The 22511-nt window shown below is 38.7% G+C and overlaps 1 protein-coding gene across 10 annotated transcripts in view; it reads left to right on the top strand.

Moving 5' to 3' along the window:
* Positions 1-22502, top strand: part of NAV2 (neuron navigator 2) — a 438256-nt gene extending 415754 nt beyond the window's left edge. For all 10 annotated transcript variants that reach the window (XM_031943258.1, XM_031943259.1, XM_031943260.1 and 7 more), the window contains 7 exons: positions 3039-3274; positions 5661-5815; positions 6052-6123; positions 6988-7184; positions 7949-8067; positions 17658-17861; positions 18944-22502. In XM_031943258.1, the coding sequence (XP_031799118.1) occupies positions 3039-3274; positions 5661-5815; positions 6052-6123; positions 6988-7184; positions 7949-8067; positions 17658-17861; positions 18944-19069 (1109 nt within the window). In that variant the 3' untranslated portion in view covers positions 19070-22502. The remainder of the gene's footprint in view (positions 1-3038; positions 3275-5660; positions 5816-6051; positions 6124-6987; positions 7185-7948; positions 8068-17657; positions 17862-18943) is intronic.
* Positions 22503-22511: the final 9 nt, after the last annotated feature.

Raw genomic sequence — 22511 nt, forward strand, 5'->3', positions numbered from 1 at the left:
TTTATCAAATAATAGGGTCTCCTATTTCCAGCCATCTCTGAGAGACACCAAGGCATAGTGAAAAACAAGCTGGATTTGGACACAGGAGGTCTTAAATACTTGTTCACTAGCATACAAAGTTAGTTAACTTCTTAACGCCTCATTTTTCTCATCTATAAATTGAAGAAATAATACTTTCATTCTTTTCCTTAGACTTGTGTAATGAAAAGTACTTTATAAGCCTTAAAGCCCTAGGTAAATATGAGTTATTACTGTTATAATTATTCTTGCTATTACTATCCTCACTGAATGATCTGGTGTGTAACTAAAGATATGTAGGACTACTATTTTTGGAGTTTCTTGAGTTCCAAGAATGTAAGAGCTCTAGTTTTCTAAGTTGTTTTGCCCCAAAGTAATACAGGATTCAAGTTTCTTTCAGTGAAAAAAAAATCTATGAATATGGAATGAAAGTTAGGTTCAAATCCTACATTGTCTCTGATGCTTATTACTCTTGTGATCTTGGACAAATCACTTTACTTTGCCAGTTGTTTCATCATCTATAAAACAAGGGAGTTGGAGTGAGCAGCCTCTGAAATCCTTTCCAACTCTCTGCAGTCCTAAAATCTGACCAAGCATGGATTGTTTCTAGTCCCAAATCCTGGAAAGACTTGGCTTCCTTACAGTTAAGCCATTTCAACACTATAAGCTCCAGGGATTTCCCAGTGTCTCACTGAGAAGCCATAGTTCTAACTATTTCTAAATCATGTCTCCTGTTTCCTAGAAAAGTATTATCCCAGGATCTAGCTGAATCAAATCTCTATCTCAGGGCATCATCATTTCAAATGGTTTCTTTAGCATTTCTCACAGCTCTTTGACAATGCCCTCCTATTCTTTTAAGTTAAAGTTCTTTGATCTTTTACCAATGAAGAGGTATAAGAGGAGACTTTATGAAAGGAAAGAAACTTTGGAATTGGAATGTTTTCTCATTAGAGTTGGATGGATGGAAACTAAATTACGAAGAACTGAGGAGAGAGTAGGTGTGAAGTAGCAATAGATTATTCAAAGCCATCCTTTCCAAGGACTCTTTCCATTCTGGGTCATTTTAAGGCTTGGACAGTGGTCCAAGCTACTTACAGTGCTTTTTATAAGCTGAGCCTTAAGGAACCCATAGTCAGTAGGCTACTAAGCTAAACTTGTCAATTCAACAAACATTTGATGAGCACTTTAGATGTGTAAGACATCATACCTAAGTGATGGTGAGGAAGCCCAAGGAGATAGTTCATATGTGTCCCTGACTTCAAAAAACTTCAATTACTATAAGAGATGAAAAAAGGTGCCCAGCACAATATAGAATGATGTCCTTGGGGCAAGAGAGAAATGAAGAAAGCTACAATGGGAGCATCAAGTGTCTCTGACACCTACCCACCCTCCACTCTGGAATGAGGCAATAAGGCAGGATTGGCTGGAGAGAAAAATTTCCATAACAGAGATGAGTGGAGAGAATTCAAGGCACAGGAAAGGGCAAGAGCCCAAATAAAGAGGCAAGAAAACACAGGGAACATTTATGGAATGGTGAATGTTCATTTAGCTGAAGCATGAGGTATATAATGTAATTATAATGTGATTAATACTGGGAAGGAAAGTTGGAGCCAAAATCACGGATGGCCTTGAATGCTAGGTTAAGTATTCTTTATTTTTTAGAATAGCAACAGCCAAACAGAAGGTTGGGATGGGAAGGGAAGAGGAGGAGGAGGGTGGCAATGAGAGCTGTGTACTTAGAAGTAAAATCTAGTAGCAATATGGTAGGATGAATAAGTGAATAGAAAAATTAGAGACAGAGGAAAGAACAAATGATCCTTGCAAAAAGTAATGAGGTTGTAAATTAGACTATTGGGAATGAAAAGGAAAGGACAGATTCAAGAGACTGTGTTTGGAGTCTGAATTAAATGAGTGATTTTTGGTTTTTCACTCTCCGTGTGTTAGGTAATTTAAGATGGCTATTGACCTTCCTATTGCCTCCTTTGTATTCTGATTAGATATAAATGATATTAAACAGGCCAGAAGAGGATAGACCATAGATTCAGTTAAGCTAGAAAGAGCTCTATCATACAGTGAGGGATCAGTTAGAAAGTGAGTAAAAATCCTGGGAATCAGTTAATGTAGAGGAAGAAAATGAATACTATCCAGACAGTAGAGCAGAATTTAGAAGGTGAATAAATGGACTTTATGGGACCTCTTAATGGGACTTCCTAATGGGGGAATAGCAGATATCTATAATACACAATAATAGATAATAAGTTCAATAAAGAGTTCTGTGGTCCAAAGAGAAAGAGATCATTACCAGGGAGAGAGAATAAGACTTCATGGAAGAAGGAATTCTTGCATGGGTGCGTTCTCATGGGAGTCATAGGAATGGAAGCCAGATTATTCTAATGAGATTGTATGAGAAACTAGAGACATTGGTTTAAGACAAGTTTTTCAGAGATTTAACTGTAAGGCACAGAAGAAAATAGGACAGGAGCTGGATATGAGATAGAAGGGAAAGAAAGGCAGGAGTGACAGCAAGAACAGCATTATAAGACTGTGATCTTTGGCCCTAAAACAAAGGCTGTACACCCTAGCCCAATTTTCTGTGTATGAATGGACAAGGAAAGGCTTACCAAAAATTAACTAAAAAATTGAATACAATCAATCAATAAGCAGATACTGTGTTAGGAATTGGGGATACAAAGTGAAATGGCTAATTGGCCCCTGCCCTTAAGAGGGTGGGAATTCCATTATGTACAAAAAAGCACATACTAAATAAATATACAATAGGGCAGAAAACTTTGGCATGATATAATGGATTCTGGTTTTAGAATTTTACCTTTAACTTTACCTTTCTGGGCTTATTTTCTCACCTATAAAATGGGGTTAATAATAACCATGGTATCTCACACACATCTCCAGTATGGTCTTGAGGCTCAAATAAGATATCTTGCTTAATGTATTTTCCAAATCATAAAGTCAGTTATTATTCAGGGGAAGTCTTATACATTGCATTTCTCCTCCAAATGTAGGCCTCTCTGAAAACAGCCTGGACTGTCTGGTCTTTGAATCTCTTATCCCCAAACCCATCCTTCAGCGGTATGTCACCCTCCTGATGGAGCACAGGCGCATCATCCTCTCTGGGCCCAGCGGCACTGGAAAAACCTACCTGGCTAACCGTCTGTCTGAGTACATGGTCCTCCGAGAGGGGAGGAAGCTGGTAGATGGAGTCATTTCCACTTTCAATGTAGACCACAAATCTAGCAAGGTGAGTGAGGCAGGTTAAAGGTATGAGCTGCTCTTGACCCTGGCTGGATAATTGCAATTTCCATGAAATAGTAAAAGCCACCTTTCTATAACCTATATTTTAGAGATTGGTCACTTAGATTTATTTTCTTGGCTTCCCCTTTGTGTTTCTCTGAATTATAGAGAATCTGGAATTGTTTCAAATGAATATATGAAAGAAAATGAATTGATTAAATACTGTGTGCTAAAATATAATAAAAGCAATAGTCTTTCAAATAAAAAGAAATCTAATAGAAATTAAATAAAAAGCAGTCTAATAGAAGACAATGGTTATGGGGGGGTAATATTGACTATGGAGGAAAGTTGTGAAGATAGTGAATGCAAGTATAAGGATTTGGATTGTTGTTGTTTGTCCTTCATTCTTGAGGAGGACCACAACATGCAAGTGATTTGGATATGAGTGAGAGAAGGCTGTGCAAAGTCACCAGCCTCACCCCCACTCTGGAGCCCTCTGGGTCCGTAGGCCAAATATAGAGCAGGATGACTAGAGATGGCCCTGGATGCACTGGGAGACCTTGACCTTTAGACCTAAACATGTCTAATTTTGACTAAGAATGGGAATTGGGTTGATATATCCTTCAGAAGAGCAATGAGAGAATTGATTTGATTGTGCTACCAGAATTGAAGGGGCAAAAACAGGGATTGTATGATGAGGAAGAGTCCAGGGAATAAAGGGGAGGTGGCTGGAGTCTGTGCCTAATACAGTGGACCACTAAGTTACCCACTGTGAATACCCTTGAAGTCAAGCTCAGAGGAGTCTCCATCAGGTAGCCGCTTCCTGAAATTTGAGCTGTTTCTGAAGAAAATCTTGATTTTTCCTTATAAATTTCATGAAGAGGAGGAAGCTTGTTTGGAAGGTTTTCCCAGTGTATACTAAAACCCTTGTTGGCTAAAGTAAATCACGTGAATTTTCTCCATGCATATAGTAATAGTACTGATAAAGCTAATGTTTAAAAGAACACTTATTGAAATGAGAACCAAGGAAACTGTGTTCTAGTTCTGGCTGTGCTTCTAATTAGCTATATGACTCTAATCATTAACTCCATTTCTCTGAGCTTTAATTTTCCTATTGTGCAAAATGAAGGAAGTGGACAAGACCATCTCTACCATTCCTTTCAACTCCAACATTCTATCTATTTCTAAACTAAAACTTAACTGTGAAATATATTGTAGTCTCTCAAGTATCTTTTCTTGGGGATTGGAAAAAAATCCATTAATTCTGCTCCTGGCAATGGCCTAGAAGTGATAAAGTACTCTCAAGCTACTCAAGTGTGGGAGTAATTTAGGAGGGAAAATTGAGCATATTTTAATAGCAAGAAATTGCTGTGTGCTTTTTATTATGTGTAATTTCAAATTTAATATTTTTGAGGGGGAGGAAATCATTAGCATTGAAATTTTCTATGGCCCCTTAATCATGCCACATGGAACACTGGCGTTTCATGGAGCATGCTTTGGCAAAAACATAATTTTATGGAAATGTAAAGATTTAAAAGAATACATTTTTTGAAGTACTCATTTGGCAAGAAATGAATGATATGGTAGAAAGAAAGCTGGATTTTAGAGGGAGAAATCCAAGCTTTGCAACTTGTTACTTGTGTAAACTTAAGCAAGACACTTTACCTCCTGAAGCCTCAGTTTCTTCATCTGTAGAATAGGAGAACTGGTCTAGATGACAGGTTCTTTTTTTTCATGTAGGCAGTTTTTGCTTTCTTTTTTATTTTTTAATAGCCTTTTATTTACAGGTTACATGTATGGGTAACTTTACAGCATTGACAATTGCCAAACCTCTTGTTCCAATTTTTCCCCTCCTTCCCTCCACCCCCTCCCCCAGATGGCAGGATGACCAGTAGATGTTAAATATATTAAAATATAAATTAGATACATAATAAGTATATATGACCAAACCGTTATTTTGCTGTACAAAAAGAATCGGACTCTGAAATATTGTACAATTAGCCTGTGAAGGAAATCAAAAATGCAGGTGGGCAAAAATATAGGGATTAAGAATTCAATGTAATGGTTTTTAGTCATCTCCTAGAGTTCTTTCGCTGGGCGTAGCTGGTTCAGTTCATTACTGCTCCATTGGAACTGATTTGGTTCATCTCATTGCTGAGGATGGCCATGTCCATCAAAATTGGTCATCATATAGTATTGTTGTTGAAGTATATAATGTAGATGACAGGTTCCGAGTTCCTTTCCAGCTCTGAAAGTATGATCTGGAACAGATAACCTTGAATGAATAAAATGAAGATTTGGAAGCATCTGACTCTCCCCAGAGATTCTGGCCTTTTCATGGAGAGACCCCTTATCAACTTATTCCTTATTTGCTTTTCTTGGGACCTTTACAGGAACTGCGCCAGTACCTGTCTAACCTTGCCGACCAATGCAACAGTGAAAACAGCCCAGTGGATATGCCCTTAGTCATCATTCTGGACAATCTCCATCATGTCAGTTCCTTGGGCGAGATCTTTAACGGTCTACTGAACTGCAAGTACCATAAATGGTAAAGATATATTTGGAGCCTTGGGGATCCTTGCAAGCCACTGTTCCAATCCCCTAACTTGGTGCAGCTGATATCAACTGATTAATAGAGCAATGCAGCAATTAATCTTTGATGGGATTCACTGGGTGGTTATTTAGACACTGAGGAGTCTACATACTGGGTGCAAATACAGTGATGTTCCTTGAATGTAATTCTTTCTTGGCTTATACTTTCCTTCTTGTTAACTTTCCCTACAGTCCTTATATAATTGGCACAATGAACCAGGCTACCTCTTCTACTCCCAACCTACAACTTCACCATAATTTCAGGTAAGATGTATCAACTGTGCTCTCCTAATTTGGGAGCAAGATGAAAGATAGTGTGTAATTATTGATACCCTAATTTGACTCCCAGTACAAAACCTTGACTTTACCTTCTCAGAAGACCATTTGGAGCAGTGACTAACCTTTTTCCAGCCCATTGCCCATAGCAACCCATATGTTCACCACCTGTTAGCATCTTTCCTCTTCAGTACTGAAAGTCAATATGACTGATGAAAGCTATTATTTGAGAGCATCTTCCAAGCTTCTGAGTCTGCCCAACCAATATTCTGTTTATTATCAATCCCAGATGGACTTACCCTCCTCTCCTTTTTCTTCTATATTCACATAACCCTTAAATGTGACCTGATGAAATAGGAACTTTATCACAGGGAGTTATTAGATTTATTCACATATCACTGACATTGGAACTAACATTGGTTTCTCCAAAAGTATGGGGAGTGAGTGAAAGGAAAGAAAAGATTGCTTGGAACATAGAGTTTGATAAATATGTGTTGATTAATTGATTGCTGTTCAGCTGCTATCATGGTCAAGAGTTGGAAGGAGCTCATTAAATAGCTTTATGTTCTTCAGCTTGCCAAACCCACCAGCTGCTGCCTTTTGTGTCATCCTTTCTAATCACTACAACTAAGTCAGGGGAAAGGAGACACAAATTGGGAGGATAAGGCTAGGAGATACCATTGCACTGAATAGTATACTGCTATGACTTTTCTAAGACCTCCCCTCTTGCATATGAGATCTGTAAGCACATTGGAGCAAAATTGACATTTTTATGTGGTTTGAATGGAGAGTCACGCTAAGAGATGTGACTTGCAGAGAAAATTAACTCTTTAGGGTAATTGTCTTTTCTAGGTGGGTGCTATGTGCCAACCACACTGAGCCGGTAAAGGGTTTCCTGAGCCGTTTCCTGAGGAGAAAGCTCATTGAAACAGAAATCAGTGGACGTGTGCGGAATGCTGAGCTTGTGAAAATCATTGATTGGGTCCCTAAGGTCTGGCAACATCTCAACCGCTTCTTGGAGGCTCATAGCTCTTCAGACGTCACTATCGGTGAGAGTTGAAAATTATTTTGAGCTCACGGTACCCTGAGTGGCAGTTCAGTGGCTAGGAATAAAGAGGAGGCAGAGGAGAAAAGTGGATGCCTAAATATTTTCTCAAATGATGGGCACTCTGGAGTCCTCAAAAAATGTCATGTTAGTGAGAGTCTTTTCTAGTCGTGCATTTAAGGATTACTACTTCTAAATCCCACATTTTCCATGTTTGTGGAGAAAGAAGATAATGATTAAAATTTACAAAGAATTCCCCAAGCTCATTTGCACTTCCTCCACTGCAAAACCTTTCACCACTTTTGCTAACAGAGAGCCAAATTGCTACTGTAAGTTTTACCTCCCTCTTCCCTGAGCCAACTACAGATGGAGGTACTGATAGAATGGGGGAGGGGTCTGAAAGGCAAGAAGCAGAGGAAAAAGAGGAGCTTGAATGATAAAAGCCTAAATGGCCAATAGTTACCTATAGAAAGGTTTTACCCAAGAGCTTTGAGAGAGACTCTGATATTCAAGACCACAAATGTTATTCCTTAGCAGCTGTCCTTTTAGATCCTTCACACTTGAGTACATCTGTCAGATAAGAACCCAGTGGGATGTTCATTCTCTTCACTCATACAGTCTAAGATCAAAACAATTTCAATTTTTATCAGTCCCTCTGGTATTCTGCCTGAGCATTCCCCTGTCCGTGGTACTGCCTATCAAGGGCACTCAGCCTGAAGTCATACCTCCACTTACACCTCTGACCCATCTTTTCTCCTCCTCTTCCAGGCCCGAGGCTCTTCCTGTCCTGCCCCATAGATGTGGATGGTTCCAGGGTTTGGTTCACAGACTTGTGGAACTACTCGATTATCCCCTATCTCCTGGAAGCAGTCAGAGAAGGATTACAGGTGAGGAGAGCGTTGGGGAGAGCAATGGGGAGTTACTTTCCTGTGAACAGGCTCCGTTCGTGACTAGATAAACCCACCCTCATCCCAGAGATCCTATTTGTCCAGGCTATAAAAGCTTTTGATCATGGGCTGCCATCCAGCTATCTTATTGAAAGGAAAGAAGTGGGTGTGCATACAAATTTCCCTGCCAGCCAAATGACTCCAAGCTGTAGTAACTGTCTGCAGCAGCTGGAGATCATGAATACATGAATTTTTCACCTTGTGCTAAGCACAAGGAGTACAACGGTTATGCTAAAATTAGAGTCTGTGACAATTTTATTGTTGATCCTGAAGGCAATATAAGAAGCTAAATCTGTATTTCCAAACCAAAGCTGAGTAATTAATAGGCACAATGCCAGGGTGAATAATCTTCAAGCCAGTTCACAAAATCTCTTTTCTCAACACTCGGGATAGAAGTTATCCTTTGGGGTCATATGCAAGTAATGTTTATGTGTTTGTTTAAACCATAGGCATTAAAATAAGTCAATATTTGCTATTGTAGCACATTTAGAAAAGCCATAGATAATACTGAGAAAACATGGGAGAGATTTGTTTGTCTTTGTAATTAATGCCAGCAATGCTATTCTTCAAAAGAAGGATAACTTTTTAAATAACTTAAAGGGAAACAACTGGGAATGATGATCCTGAAGAACACTTGGGAAACCAGGCGGTGATTATTACTGTCTTTAGATTTTTGAAGAATTGGCTGTACTGTCAGATGGAAGAAGGATGAGTTTTATTCTGCTTGGCCCTAGAGATCAGAACTAGGAACAATAGGTGGCAGGTATAGATAGGAAAACTTCAACTCAATGAAGGAAAAATCTACCTAATTAGGAAAGCTACTATAGTGGAATGGGTTGCCTCAGGAAATATAACGACTTTCCCCACTGTAGAGAGTCTTGAAGAAAACATTAACTTGTTAGGAAATTGATATTGTACTATTAATTTCTGTTTAGTTATATTATCTATTGGGATGAAGAGCCTGAGAAATTCTGGGAGTGATCCTTTGGTTGTTCAGTGTACTATAGGTTGAATATGTTTGAAGATCTGAAAAAATCATTTAAGGTCTAGGAAAAATGTGTTATCAGTAACACTCAGGGTGGGAATGGATCAGATCCTAACATCTTTAGATCCAAGCCCCTATCTCTACCAGGTCTCTGATAATTAGGCAATACTTTTAGGATCTCTCATTTTGTCAGTAATGTTTTTCTCTTTCCACTGACATAGATCATAATTCATTGTAAGCCTTTTAGAATTTAGATTCCCCAAGATTTATCGCTCTGAAACTATAACCTATTAACATCTCTAGGCCTAAGATGATCATTGGATGATAGACATTTCATCATTGGACCTATCTTGAAAGCTTTTCCAGTTTGGTAGGACCTACGAAAGCTGGTGCTCCACTGGCCAAGTCTGGGAGAACTCTAGTTATTCACACTATAATGAGTTATTAGAAAAGAACAGTAGTGGACAGAGGGCTGAAGTCAGGAAAGTCTGAATTCAAATCTCAGTTCAGATGCTTGCTAGCTGCATAATCTTAGGAAAGTTGTGCTTCTCTGGAGCCTCAGTTTCCTCAGCTCTAAAATAAGACTAACAATGGCCTCTACTTCACTTATAGTTTGTTCTAAATACATACAATCTCAATAAGTGCCTTACATGCTGTGATTCCCAACATTTTTAAGTGCAGAGACCCCCTATGTTTTTAGCTCAAAATTCTTTTGACCAAAAGCTTCCCTCATTGCATTGGCTTTGCTTTTTATTTGTAAATTTGTCAACATGTCCTTTATAAAGCATCCCGAATACTTTATAAAGCAATCCCAAATGCAAGGGCATTCAATCTAGAATTAAAAGAACTTGACCAAAATACTGGCTTTGTGACTTGCTGTCTGTCTGACCCTAAACATCTCAATTACCTCAGGCTTTGTTGTATTCATTTTTAAAGGAATTAGATTGCATGATCTCTGAGGGATTTTCTGGCTCTACATTCAGATAATACATCCCATTAGGGTCACGGTGTAGCATCCCTGCAAGAGAAATCTTATCGTACAAAAAATCTGAATATAAAAGTGATGGTATTTATTCTGCCCCCCCCCCACCAAAATTTCCTTTTTTAAGCTTTCTTCTCTTTTCAATGTTGTTTAGTTGCCAAAGTGACAAATGGATCATCAGTTAGGTTCCATTGGCTTCTAAAAGTGGATCATTAATAAGAACATGATCAAGAATATACACCAAAATTTCCTTTTTTAAGCTTTCTTCTCTTTTCAATGTTGTTTAGTTGCCAAAGTGACAAATGGATCATCAGTTAGGTTCCATTGGCTTCTAAAAGTGGATCATTAATAAGAACATGATCAAGAATATTATATAATCTCCATTATTTAATGCACTTCCTGATTCTTGATTCCTAACTTCTGATTTATCTAATAAACCTTTCCAAGACTGAAGCTCTAAAGTCAAATGATTGTCGGGTGAGAGGACAGAAGATAATAGAACAAGAATAGCTGTAATTACTATATGAAAAAATGAAGATGTGAGCATGAACAGGCTCTTTCTTTTTTGCCTATTCCTATTCTCTCATTGCCAGTAATCGCTTTGTGAGGGAACAGGGATTATACCAAAAGCCCTGCTGATGCTGAGCAGTACCAGGGAACTTGCTGAATAGATAAGCTTTGCCTTCTCAGGAATGAATAGAAAAGACAGATTTTGCTTCTGTATTCTGAGACTCCATGCTTTCTCATGGGAAGTTTCTGCTCCAAAGGGCCATCTTGAGAAAGCCGCTTTGATGGTCATTAGCCAGGAGTTGACAGTCCAAAGGCAATGATAAAAATCCTACTGGCTTCTCATGGAATTTGTGAACAGCATGGCTTATGGCTGCAGACTTTTCCCTGCCAACAAAGCAGTGCTCAGAAGGTTAAGTGACTCTCTCCTTTTGCTGTTTTTATCTGTCACGAACAGATATCCAGCCTAGTGATGGCCAGCTTGTCAAAAAGCAAGCGATACTGTAAGTGTGAAGGAATCTGGAATAGGAACAATCACTCCTAGGCAGGAAACACTGATTATGAAATTTCTTGACACCTAACAGATCAAAGTGGTACTCCATCCTTTTAGAATAAGTTATGGGATACACAGTTTATTATTAATTCTCTGTCACCTTTAGAAAACCTCTGTGGACTCTTAGGAGAGAGTTTCATTTAGTGGCTCGACTAAATATATGGCAGTAGGATTGTGCTGTCTGATTCTGGGATGCTATACTTAAACTATATATAAACAAATCTACAGAGGTCTCGCAGAATCAATTACGTATGAAAATACTATGGTTCTGGTATCCTTACTTCTGAAAATCTTTTTTCCCTTTAATAATCATGTATTTATTTTTAACATTAATTTTTTCAGTTTTGAGTTCTGAATTCTCTCCTTCCAATTTCTTTCCCACCCACTGAGAAGACAAGCAGTATGATAGCAATTATACATGTGAAATCATGCAAAATATATTGAAAAAGATAGTCTTGACAACAAAGAGCATTTTAGGTAGTTTGTAGTAAAGCATTTTTGCTTTTGTCTATAGCTGAGGAACTCCAGATAGAGAATTCCCTTTGCTAATGCAGCTTGAAACTCATGTTTAGCTTATATCATCCCAAACAAGTGAAATTTGCACTTGGTCACACAGTCAATATATGTTGGAAACAAGAAGGGAGCCCAGCCTTCCAGAGACCAAGACTTGGCTCTCTCTTTATTCATTCATACTGTCTTTCTTTCTCTTTTTTCATGATCCCGTATTATCTTCCATTACGTGGCATTTTCACCACCAACAAGTCATCCCATGTCCTAGGACCTTCTCAGCACGAATATCTCTCCACAAGACCCACTCTCCCCTTTTCCCATTTTGACTTCCTTTTAGTTGACCTCCATTTTGAAGGCCACCCAAGCTTTCATTCTCCTCCCAGCCCAATGTGAGGGGAAAAACTTTCCTGACTTCAGAACTAAATGCATTCCTTCCTCCTTGTCAGCTCCCTTTTTGTGTTGGCTCCCCTTATTAGAATGTAAGCATCCTGGGAGCAGGCACTTTTCTTTTGCTAGAATTTGTACCCCCAGCACTTATTACAGAACCTGGCACATAGTAAATGCTTAATAAATGCTTCTTTCCCTTTTCCTAGAGCCTCAGTTTTTATATGTGTAAAATGAGGTGTTTCTAGCCCCTACTCCCCAGCTAAAGGTCTCCTTAAAAGCAGGGACTGGTACATTGCTTTCCCAGCATCTAGTGTAACAAACAAAAACAAACAAACACACACACACACAAAAAAAAAAAACAAACAAGGCAGATCCATAATGGCCAATTACGGTCAATTTTTTGACCACTTGTGAGTTATATGTAAGGGGGATTTTGGGTCATTGGGGACTGGGGGGGTGCCTCTGAGATTTTTTCCAATTCTAAATTGTGGTAATTCAGTCCCTTCAGTGGTGTGCCATTCTTTGTGATCCCATCTTTGAGTTTTCTTGACAAAGATACTGAAATGGTTTGCCTTTTGCTTCTCTAGTTCACTTTACAGATAAGAAAACTGAGGCATACAGTTTTTTTTTTTTTTACTTTCCCAGAGTCATACAGCCTCAGTGTCTGAGTCTGAATTTGACTTCAGGACTTCCTGACTTCCAGCTGCCCTGATTCTGATTAGATGATCCCCAAAGTCCTTCCTACTGTGGGCGCTAGCTGGACTTGGAATGAGGACAACTCATTCCTAAATTCAGTCTGGCCTCAGACACCTACTGGCTGTGTAATGTTGGGCAAGTCACTTCTCCCTGTTTGCCTCAATTTTCTGATCTGTAAAATGAGATGGAGAAGGAAATGGCAAACCACTCTAGTACCTTTGCCCAGAAAACCCCAAATGAAGACTAGACATGACTGAAGCAACTCAACAAGAAGTCCCTTATATTTCTAAAGTTCTATAAATCTTAAAGTCATGTCTCCTGATTCCCAGCTCAGGATCCTTTTCTGCCTTTCTGAACAGCAGGTCATTCCAGGTCCTTCTAATTTTCTAGGAAAAGAGATGACCCAAAATAGCCATTCAATCAATAAACAATATTGTTTCTTTTCAAACTAATTGGTCTCAGTTTGACTGAGGCAATCAGCCATTCAGTGATTGAGGTGAGATAAAAAAGAAATGAAGCAAAGAATGACCTCTTTTACCTAAGTTACCTAGTTTAAAAAGGGGGAGGGAGATCAATTTGGGAAAGGGAAGATCCTCTGGATTTCTGGCCAAAACAAAAACAATTGCTGTTTGCATTCACTCTGCGGCAATCTGGGCCAAAACAAAGATCAAGTTCCTGGGACCTGTGATTTGGGTTTGGGGCTTAGTCCTTAAAAAAAGAAATAATTGCAATAGTTCTAATGGGAGCTAATAAGGACCAGTACCAATATCAGAAGAGTGAAGGGAGTGTAATCAAAAACATACTACAAAGGTGAAATCAGCTGGCTTGCACTTTATCTCCATATTTAAATCTCCTTTTTCCATCTGATTTCATGAATTTCTTTCAAGAGATTTGAGTCAGGATGTCACCGTCAGAATCAAACTATTGGCTCACAGGTTTCAAGAAAGCCAGCAGATACTGTGTAACCCAACTAAGCCTGTGTGCCTCAGGCACCCCTTCCGGTTTTAATATGTGATCTGTGTCCCCAAATCTGTAAGTGAAGCTACAGTCTGGGAGATGCTGCCTTTTCCTCCAGGGAAAATTAAGAGTAGAGCTCACTGTTGGAGAATGAGACAATGTTGCCCCCTGTTGGCAATAATGCTTGATGTAATCCTTAAAAATTAACCAGTTGTATGTTTTTAGTTTTAAAAAATGTTTTTAATTACCTATAGATTCACATGTGAACAAATGATTCCCCACCTTGTAAAATAAAAGTGCTCCATGTTTAACATACATTGGATCACTTGTCAACTGAGGGAGGCGGTGGAGGGAAAGGAGGGAAAAAATTGGAGCATATGGTTTTGTAGGGGTGAATGTCAAAAACTATCCAGGTATACATTCTGAAAATAAAAAGCTTTAATTTTAAAAAATAAATTTAAATTAAAAATAAAAAAAAGAAATAAAAATGTTCCATAAACATGTCAATACAGAAGTTCAGACCAAACCAGTCATAGTCAGGCACAGTGTAACTCAGCTCTACATGTGATGGCATTTTGATCCTTTTCAAGAAGGAAGGAAAACAACCACAGGAGTAAAAATCCACTAACATTTCATTCCCATAGATTGTTTTGGAAACATAGAAATGAAGCATTCCAACTTTGGTGTTTTATCATATCTCTCTTTGCTGCTCCCAAGCAGGGATTTACATGTTCATTGTTTATAATTGAAGTGGAAATTTGAGTATTTTTAGGTCAGAAATTTTTTTAGGGTTTTTTTTTTGTGGAGACCATCCATGGGGCCTTGAAATTTCCATGTATTTTCTTTTCTTTGCTATTTTGTTCAACTAACTGTTGATTTCATGGTTCTTGCTATTGTTCTTGTTTAGTCATTTTTCATTCATGTCCAGTTTTTCATGACCCCATTTAAAAGAGTTTTCTTGGCGTAGACAATGAAGTGGTTTGCCATTTTCTTCTCCTGATCATTTTACAGATGAGGAAATCGAAACAAATGATGAAGTGACTTGCCCAGGATCACACAACTAGGAAGTGTCTGAGGCCATATTTGAATTTAGGAAAATGGGTCTCTAGGCCCAGCATTCTGGCTACTTTGCCACCTGGCTGCCTTTTTTCATGATTTTTGGGTGATCCCAGAGACAAGCAGGAGGCTAGTCTTTGAAAAGGATATTAATGTGTTCACTGCATCTTCTATTTTATAACTAAAGCCACTGTCTATTATTCATAGGCTCTTTGCTCTCTATCAAATTGGAAACAATCTTGAAGATCATCTATTCAAACTCCTCATTTTATAGGAAGGAAACTGAAATCCTGTTAGCATAAGTGACTTACCTGAGGTTCCACAGAAAATAATTAGAATTTGAACTCAGATCCTCTGACTTTAGGGTCTGTAGCCTCTCCTTTGTTCATCATTGTTTCTCTCATTTTAGAAAATTGTCCAAATGAAGCTGCCTTCAATGTGAGTCTAATGCATTTATCACTTGCATTTATTATTCTAAATCTGCAGCCAGTATATTTGCTGCTCCAAATTAGCTTTGTATTTTCTTAACTCCAGGAGGGTGGAAAGAAGAGCTTTGTGCCATTTTTCAGGCTGAATGCTAAACTCTTTAGAATCTAAATACTAAATCTCTTAGAGAAAGAGGAGGGCACCTATATTCTAGTTCTAGCCTGAGTCCAGATATCATCAAGATGGCCACTGAAGGTCATGTTCTTACCCAACTATCTTCCTACTGGCTTCTGGTACAGCATTTGTTCTCATATGGTTGGTATTTTATTTATGAAAATCAGATTCTTTATGACCTCTAAGCTCTTTCTTCAACTCATAAAGATGGGATGACATTTTCTTGCAGTCTGTGTCATGCTTGTGGGGCTTTCCCTTGGGGAAGCACCATGAAGTCAGCAGAAATCCAAAAGTTTGCCCTATTTCATGTAGAAAACTCTCTCTGTGAAATAAAGTGGTGCTGTGTAATGATAGGGCAGCTAGGTGATGCAGTGGACCTGGAATCAGGAAGATTCAAATCTAGCCTCAGATATTTTCTAACTACATAACATTGGGCAAGTCACTTAATCTTGTTTGCCTCAGTTTCCTTATCTGTAAAATGAGTTGGAGAAGGAAATGGCAAAACTGCTCCAGTTTCTTTGCCAAGAATAGTCCAACTCATGAAGAGTTGAACATGACTAACAACAACATGTAATGAAAAAAATCCAATCAAAATAACCTAAAACACTGAACTTGACATCCTAATTCTTGAGTTGGACACCCAACTCTAAAATTTAACAGCACTACAATTATATACAAAGTCACTTAACTTTTCTAAGCCACTTTCTACCTGTAAAAAAGAATAATGACATGTACACTACTTACCTCACAGTGCTGTGTGATAAACGCTTTGCAAACTATAAAACCTATGACAATGCGAACAGTTATTATTATTCCGAGCTAAGTTACAATACCCTAGTTATGGTTTTTTCCTGAAACCTTTCCTCTGGCTTAGGCAGTGTCCCGCCTAACATGGAATACAGTCATTCACAAAAAACATGGGAAGTCTGACCCCACAACTTTTGCAGATTTTTTTTAATGCATGAGGAAAAGTGAGAAGTCATCTTGAAATATTGATCCCTTCCTTTATCCTAATAGAAGTGATACCTCCCCAGACTGATTTCCCTGACTTGATATGTTAAGGTCAACCAATTTCATTTCTGCACTCAGCAAATTCACTTAAATGCCCACTGTGGAGTTTCTGGGCTATATATTTGTCAAATACTCTTTTCCCTGGAGTGGAAAAAGAACAGAGGAATAAGATTTACACTTTCTGAAGAAGAAACCCATGGCTTAAAGCTATAAATAGCACTTATGCTCCAAAAGCCTCAAGTTTTATAGGTCTGACTAAACAAAACCATGATTAAAACTCAGTTTATACTTCTATCCCCTTTCATAACCAGCAAACCAAATGACCTTGCTTAAAGAATACACTATAGGAGTCACCACTCTTATCTCAGTTTCTGTATCTGTTAATGAAAGGATTTAGATTAGATTTCTGGGAGTCTGCTCATCTATAAACTGAAGGAAATTGAACCAGAAAATCTATAAGATCTCTCCCAACTCTAAACTAAGGAACCAAAGATTGAATTCATTTCAGTAAATATGTCCTAGATATTGAAATATGTGTATGTATGTATATACATAGGCACATATACATATACATTTAGCAAAATGAGAGTGATATAGATCTATCTATATAGAGAGATTGAAATCTATAGACATTGATATGTAAAGAGCTATAATCAATATGTAGGTAGATAGATGGAAAAATCTAGCTAGATCTATCATTCTCTTTAATTCTGCTAGGTAAATAAGTGTAAGAATGTGCACACACACACACTTTTTAGAGCTCCTGGGCAAACTTTTATTTCTAGGTGAGGTACTTTGTATCTGTTTTCTACTCTTTCTCCCATCCTTTTTGTTTCCTTGCTTAGTTGAATTTGATTTGCAAATGGCTAATTCATAGAAAAGCCCTGTTTTCAAGCAGAAACTGCTGTGAGAAGGGCAAGTAAGTTATAAGGTCTTACTGTGTTAAAAAAAAAAAAAAAATCTAGCCTCCAGCTGCCTTTTCCCTTTTAGACTTGTGCTTCCAGTTAGGTTTTGCATATTTTCTACCTCTTCTGGTTCCTTTGCTTGCTTTCTTCCTTGAGGCTCTGGGAAGTCCTTTTGCCACAGGACCTTAGTATAATTTAGTACTTGGAATTCCTTGAATAGTCCTGTCTTATCATTGTGTGCTAGGAAGTAAGTCACTGGCATGGGATTTTTCAGGTGAGAAGTGCTTCGATAGACACAATCCTCAGGCTTCCAAAAGCTACATTATTTTACCATCGGCATCTTTCTGAACCTGATGGCAATCTCATCATGTTGTGTTTTAGCTCTACGGCAGAAGAGCCCCCTGGGAAGATCCTGCTAAATGGGTGATGGATACCTATCCCTGGGCAGCCACCCCCCAGCAACATGAGTGGCCTCCTTTGCTCCAATTGCGGCCTGAAGATGTTGGTTTTGACGGCTACTCTGTGCCCCGTGAAGGTTCAACCAGTAAACAGGTTCCCCCAAGTGATGCAGAAGGAGATCCACTGGTGAGTGACCAATTTCCCTAAAGGGGATTAGAGAATGCTACCTGATCTTGGAGAACCTGAAGATTAATATCTTCTAACCAGGGGTCTCAAACTACGCCCCGCGGGCCAGATGCGGCAGCTGAGGACGTCTATCCCCCTCACCCAGGGCTATGAAGTTTCTTTATTTAAAGGCCCACAAAACAAAGTTTTTATTTTTACTATAGTCCGGCCCTCCAACAGTCTGAGGGACAGTGAACTGGCCCCCTATTTAAAAAGTTTGAGGACCCCAGTAACAGATGGATTAATCATCTTCATCATTCAGATTTTGTAAAATGTTACTGGGTAAATATTTTGGAGAAAAAAATAAAATAAATATTAAAAATATTACTAAGAATTAAAGGACCTTTTCTCTTAAACATATAATTGGAATAGAAGAGTGAGGAGGAAGAAATCCAGATTTTTTTTTTAAAATGAATATGGCTAGACAGGCAGAAAAAATAGATTAGTCTATCTTGTGAACTTTTGGTAAGTAGAATGTAGCATACTGCTTATTACTGGAAAGCCATTTTGGTTCTGGATTTATTGGGGCCCTATTTGGAGGGACATAAGTCAAAGAGGTTCTAGAGCCATCTTAGGGAGAACCTCAGGATATAGAATCTGGAAGATCATTGGAATCTTAAGGAGAACATTGTACACAGTCACAGCAATACTGTTAGATGAAGAATTGTGAATGGCTCAACTATTTTTTAGCAATATAGTGATCCAAGACAATCCCAAAGTGCTAATGATGAAGCATCTATCTGGCTCCAGTGAAAGAATTGATGTTCATTGAGTACAGACTGCAGCATGCTATTTTTCACTTTTTTCTTTCTTTTTTTCCCTTTTAATCAAGTCTTGTGCACAATGACTAATGTGAAAACGTTATCCACCATTGCACATGTATAACCCATGTCTGATTGGTTACCATTTCAGGGAGTGAAGAGGGGAAAGAGAGAGGGAGCGATAGAATTTGGAAATTAAAACTTTGACTGTTTTTTTTTTTAATTCTGTATAAGGGAATTAGGGTGAATGGACTGACATTTACTCTGGACTCTTCCTTACAGATGAACATGCTGATGAGGCTGCAGGAAGCAGCCAACTACTCGAGCCCTCAGAGCTATGACAGCGATTCTAACAGCAATAGCCATCAGGATGACATCCTGGACTCATCCCTGGAGTCCACCTTGTGATCAGGGACCCAACACAAAGTCCTTCTCCACCCTGGGCCTTCTCCACTTCTCATGCTTCTCCTTCCCCAGCCCCCCACTTCCATCTGCATACCCCAAACCATCTCCGAAGGCGCCTTCTCAACCCAGCCTTCAGTCTCAGTGTTAGAGCTGTGAGAACAAGAAACCTTGTTTGTCAGCCTTGACCATGGGTGCGGGCATCCAAGTCAGACAACCTTGGGACTTTTTCCTTTCAATGACAGGGACAACTGCACTATGTTTTCTTTCTTTCTTTCTAGTCCCCCCTCTCCCCTTCTTTCTTTCCTTCTCTTTATTTCTTTGCTTTTTGCTTCTTTCTCTGTGAGCTCCTATGCCTGAGACCCCGAAGATTCTTCTGAATTATTGCCGAAATATAGAAAACAAACAAGGGGTTGGGAAAATCCATTCAAAACTTGGAAACTCAACAGCATCAGGCTGTGAACTGTGTGAAGTTTAAAAGGCCTGGGGAGGGCCAGAAAATTAAGCCTATGCTGCTTTCTACCAAACAGAGAGTATCTGGGCTGGCCATCCATGCAGCCTACCAGCCAAACAACCTCAGCTCCAGGGGACTGGTGCCCTAAGGGGCACTTGCCTTGGGGTATTCAACAAAAGGCAAAGCTATAAGACAGGGAATCCTTTTTTATAAAAAACCCACAATTTTTTTTTTATGGTGCTCTCTTAGCCTGAGACCTTAGTTTGACATATTTCAATTCTGTCACACCTTTATGTACTTTTCTACAAGAATTTATATATATGCACAACTATACACACGCAGCATCAGCACACATATATATGTGCATAATAGCATGTGTATATACATATATATGTGTGTGTTAAATGCAGATGTGTGTCTGTGTGTGAATACATATGAATCAGGTTTTTTGTTTTGTTTTGTTTCTGCAAGCACTGTGTGTAGTGAGAGATGTTCTACAGCTTTGAAGAACTGAACACCTACCCCTCTGAAATGGACATTGAGTTTTTATTCCTCTTTCTGACTAGCATTGATTCTGATTTTTTTTTCTTCTGCCCTTATATTCAAAATTGATAAACACTGGAGAAAATGAGAGCTGCAGGATTCAGCTTTTCATTTTGTCCTATGTAGTTTTTTTTTTTAATATTACTCATTTTAACAGCTCAATATCCCAGTCTTTTGCAACTGGGTTCTACTCGTGTCTCTTTGAAGTAGCAGGGACCCATGCTATCCAAACATGGGCGAGCTTCGAGCCACGTTAGCCCTTCTTCCTCCTTTTCCTTCTAAACGCACATCTGTGACATAAGCAGCCGGGCTTGGACTTCATCGAGGTGAGAGGTCACCTCCCAAAGGAATTGCACTTCCCCTTCCATGGGAACCCGCTATATGCCACAGGTCACTGGGTGCGGGCAACCCCTTCCCGGAAAACCCAGCCTCTGCCTCCATCTGGACGAGCTTCCTCTGATCTCTTCGGGTGCTGAACTTCAAAACGCGATGCCTTACTTATTTTGTACAAACTGCTCATTTATGTTAGTGCCGCATCTGCTGGGGTTGGATTTTTCTATCGAAACAAACAGGGCTAAAATGTCATCTCTTCATGTGAAATAGGAGAACACAAGTTGCTGTGAATATTCCTTGTCTGAGAGATTCACTTTTGTGGATGTGTGGCCATTTAAAAATAGCAGGAGGAAAATAAGATCTGTTGTCAGGTTCATTTTGTCTACAGCTGCAAATTTTACTGGACAATTATCCATCTTCTCTGCAGGAAAAAGACAAACTTGTAATATTTTACATACAATACAAAACACCTTTACAGGAATCCAGTGTGCTGTTTCTTCAACGTCCTGGTATATGTTTAATATTGTTAAATCTTTAAGTTGCCTGTTTAAAAACAAAACAAAGAAAAAAAAACAACCTTAAATACCAATTTGCATGTAGTTTTTGGATTGTTTATTTTCAAGGTTGTTTTCTTGTATCTCTTCAATTTCCGCTAACGAGATTATGACTCCCTGTGATTTCCCTAATTTTTTTTTATTCCATAAGAGCTTGACGTGAGCCTGCTCAAATCACAACTTCTGATTTGCCAATGACTCATAATTTTCTTTCTCCTAAAATTAACTGCCCTACCAGTGAGTGAAGTGCCAGTCAAATTTGTCACTGCTTTAATCTCAGTAAACTCAAGAGTATATCTGGAGCTAGCAAATTAGCCTTGATCTGGGACATCTACCTTTGGTTTGGGTTCTGGTTCTGGTCATACCCTTGGCCTCCGAGCAGTGCTCCAACACCAAATATTATCATCTGACATGTGATGCTGACTTCTCAACTTGTTTCACACTCAGCAATTCCCTTACTTTCTACTACTGTGAATTTGGGTGGAAATGAAGTTGATCTCATTTTAGGTAATTTTCCCAGTCACCTTATTAATAGACACCCATCGATATTTTTTAAACTCTATTTTTTCCAATAACACCCTTCCCCATCTCCTCTCTTTTTTTTCTTCCCTCCCTCCTCCAGCTTTCTGTGGCCAGGCACAGAAAGGTCTCTGTGTTGATCACTCAATGACTGATGATCATTTGGATGACTGTGAGCAAGAGTGACCATCCAGTAGTTTAGTCCTTGTAATGATCACAAACTCAGTGTCATTTCGAAAGCTTCGGGAAGCAGGGTTGTATTTTTTTTTTAATTTGGCCATATTTTAAGTATACATGACACACCTTTGAAAGAGTGATTGCTCATTTAGGGCTTTGTCCAAAATGCTTCCATTTTGCCTTTTTATACTGAGTATGGCTCATTTTGAAATGTACAAGATTCTATGCAACATTCATGTTGAGTTATGAGTGGAAGCCAAAAGTTTTCTTTCCAAACTGCCAAGAATATGCAGGCCATAAATGAGATGGGGGAGATCTTATAAGCTGGGATGGGGAGGGAAGGGACTTCACTAGACCTTTGTTGTACATTGGGGAAATTTTTATTTCATGGTTGATGCTTAAACTTCAATATTCTGTGTATTGAAACTTGTTTGACTGTGGCGAATCTATTTCAAATTTAAAAAAAAAATACCAACTTTGTGCATATTAAATGGAAGTTTGCTGTTTTGACTTAGTTGTTTCCAGTGGAACGGTTTATGAAATATGTTCTATAAGATGTACATTTTTTCATTGTAACATAGAAATTGTAAATATTTGATTAAAGTGCTGCATTTTGATGAATTTTTTCTAGCCATTTTTAAAGAGAAAACTAGGAATTGAGTATTTTGTGTACGGTATGATGTTTCCATCTTCCCTCCCTCCCTCTCTCCCTTCCTATTTAATTTTCATTTGTCACTAGGTTTGGGATTTGCCAATGGTCTGTTGGAGATCATGCCCCACGTCATGGAGAATGAAATTGATGATTGTACCAGTCTTAAATTATTGATGATTCAATAAAATCAATGCTTATTTATTCAGATTTACAGTT

The sequence above is a fragment of the Sarcophilus harrisii genome, chromosome 6 (assembly GCF_902635505.1).
Source record: "Sarcophilus harrisii chromosome 6, mSarHar1.11, whole genome shotgun sequence".
Classification (NCBI taxonomy): domain Eukaryota; kingdom Metazoa; phylum Chordata; class Mammalia; order Dasyuromorphia; family Dasyuridae; genus Sarcophilus; species Sarcophilus harrisii.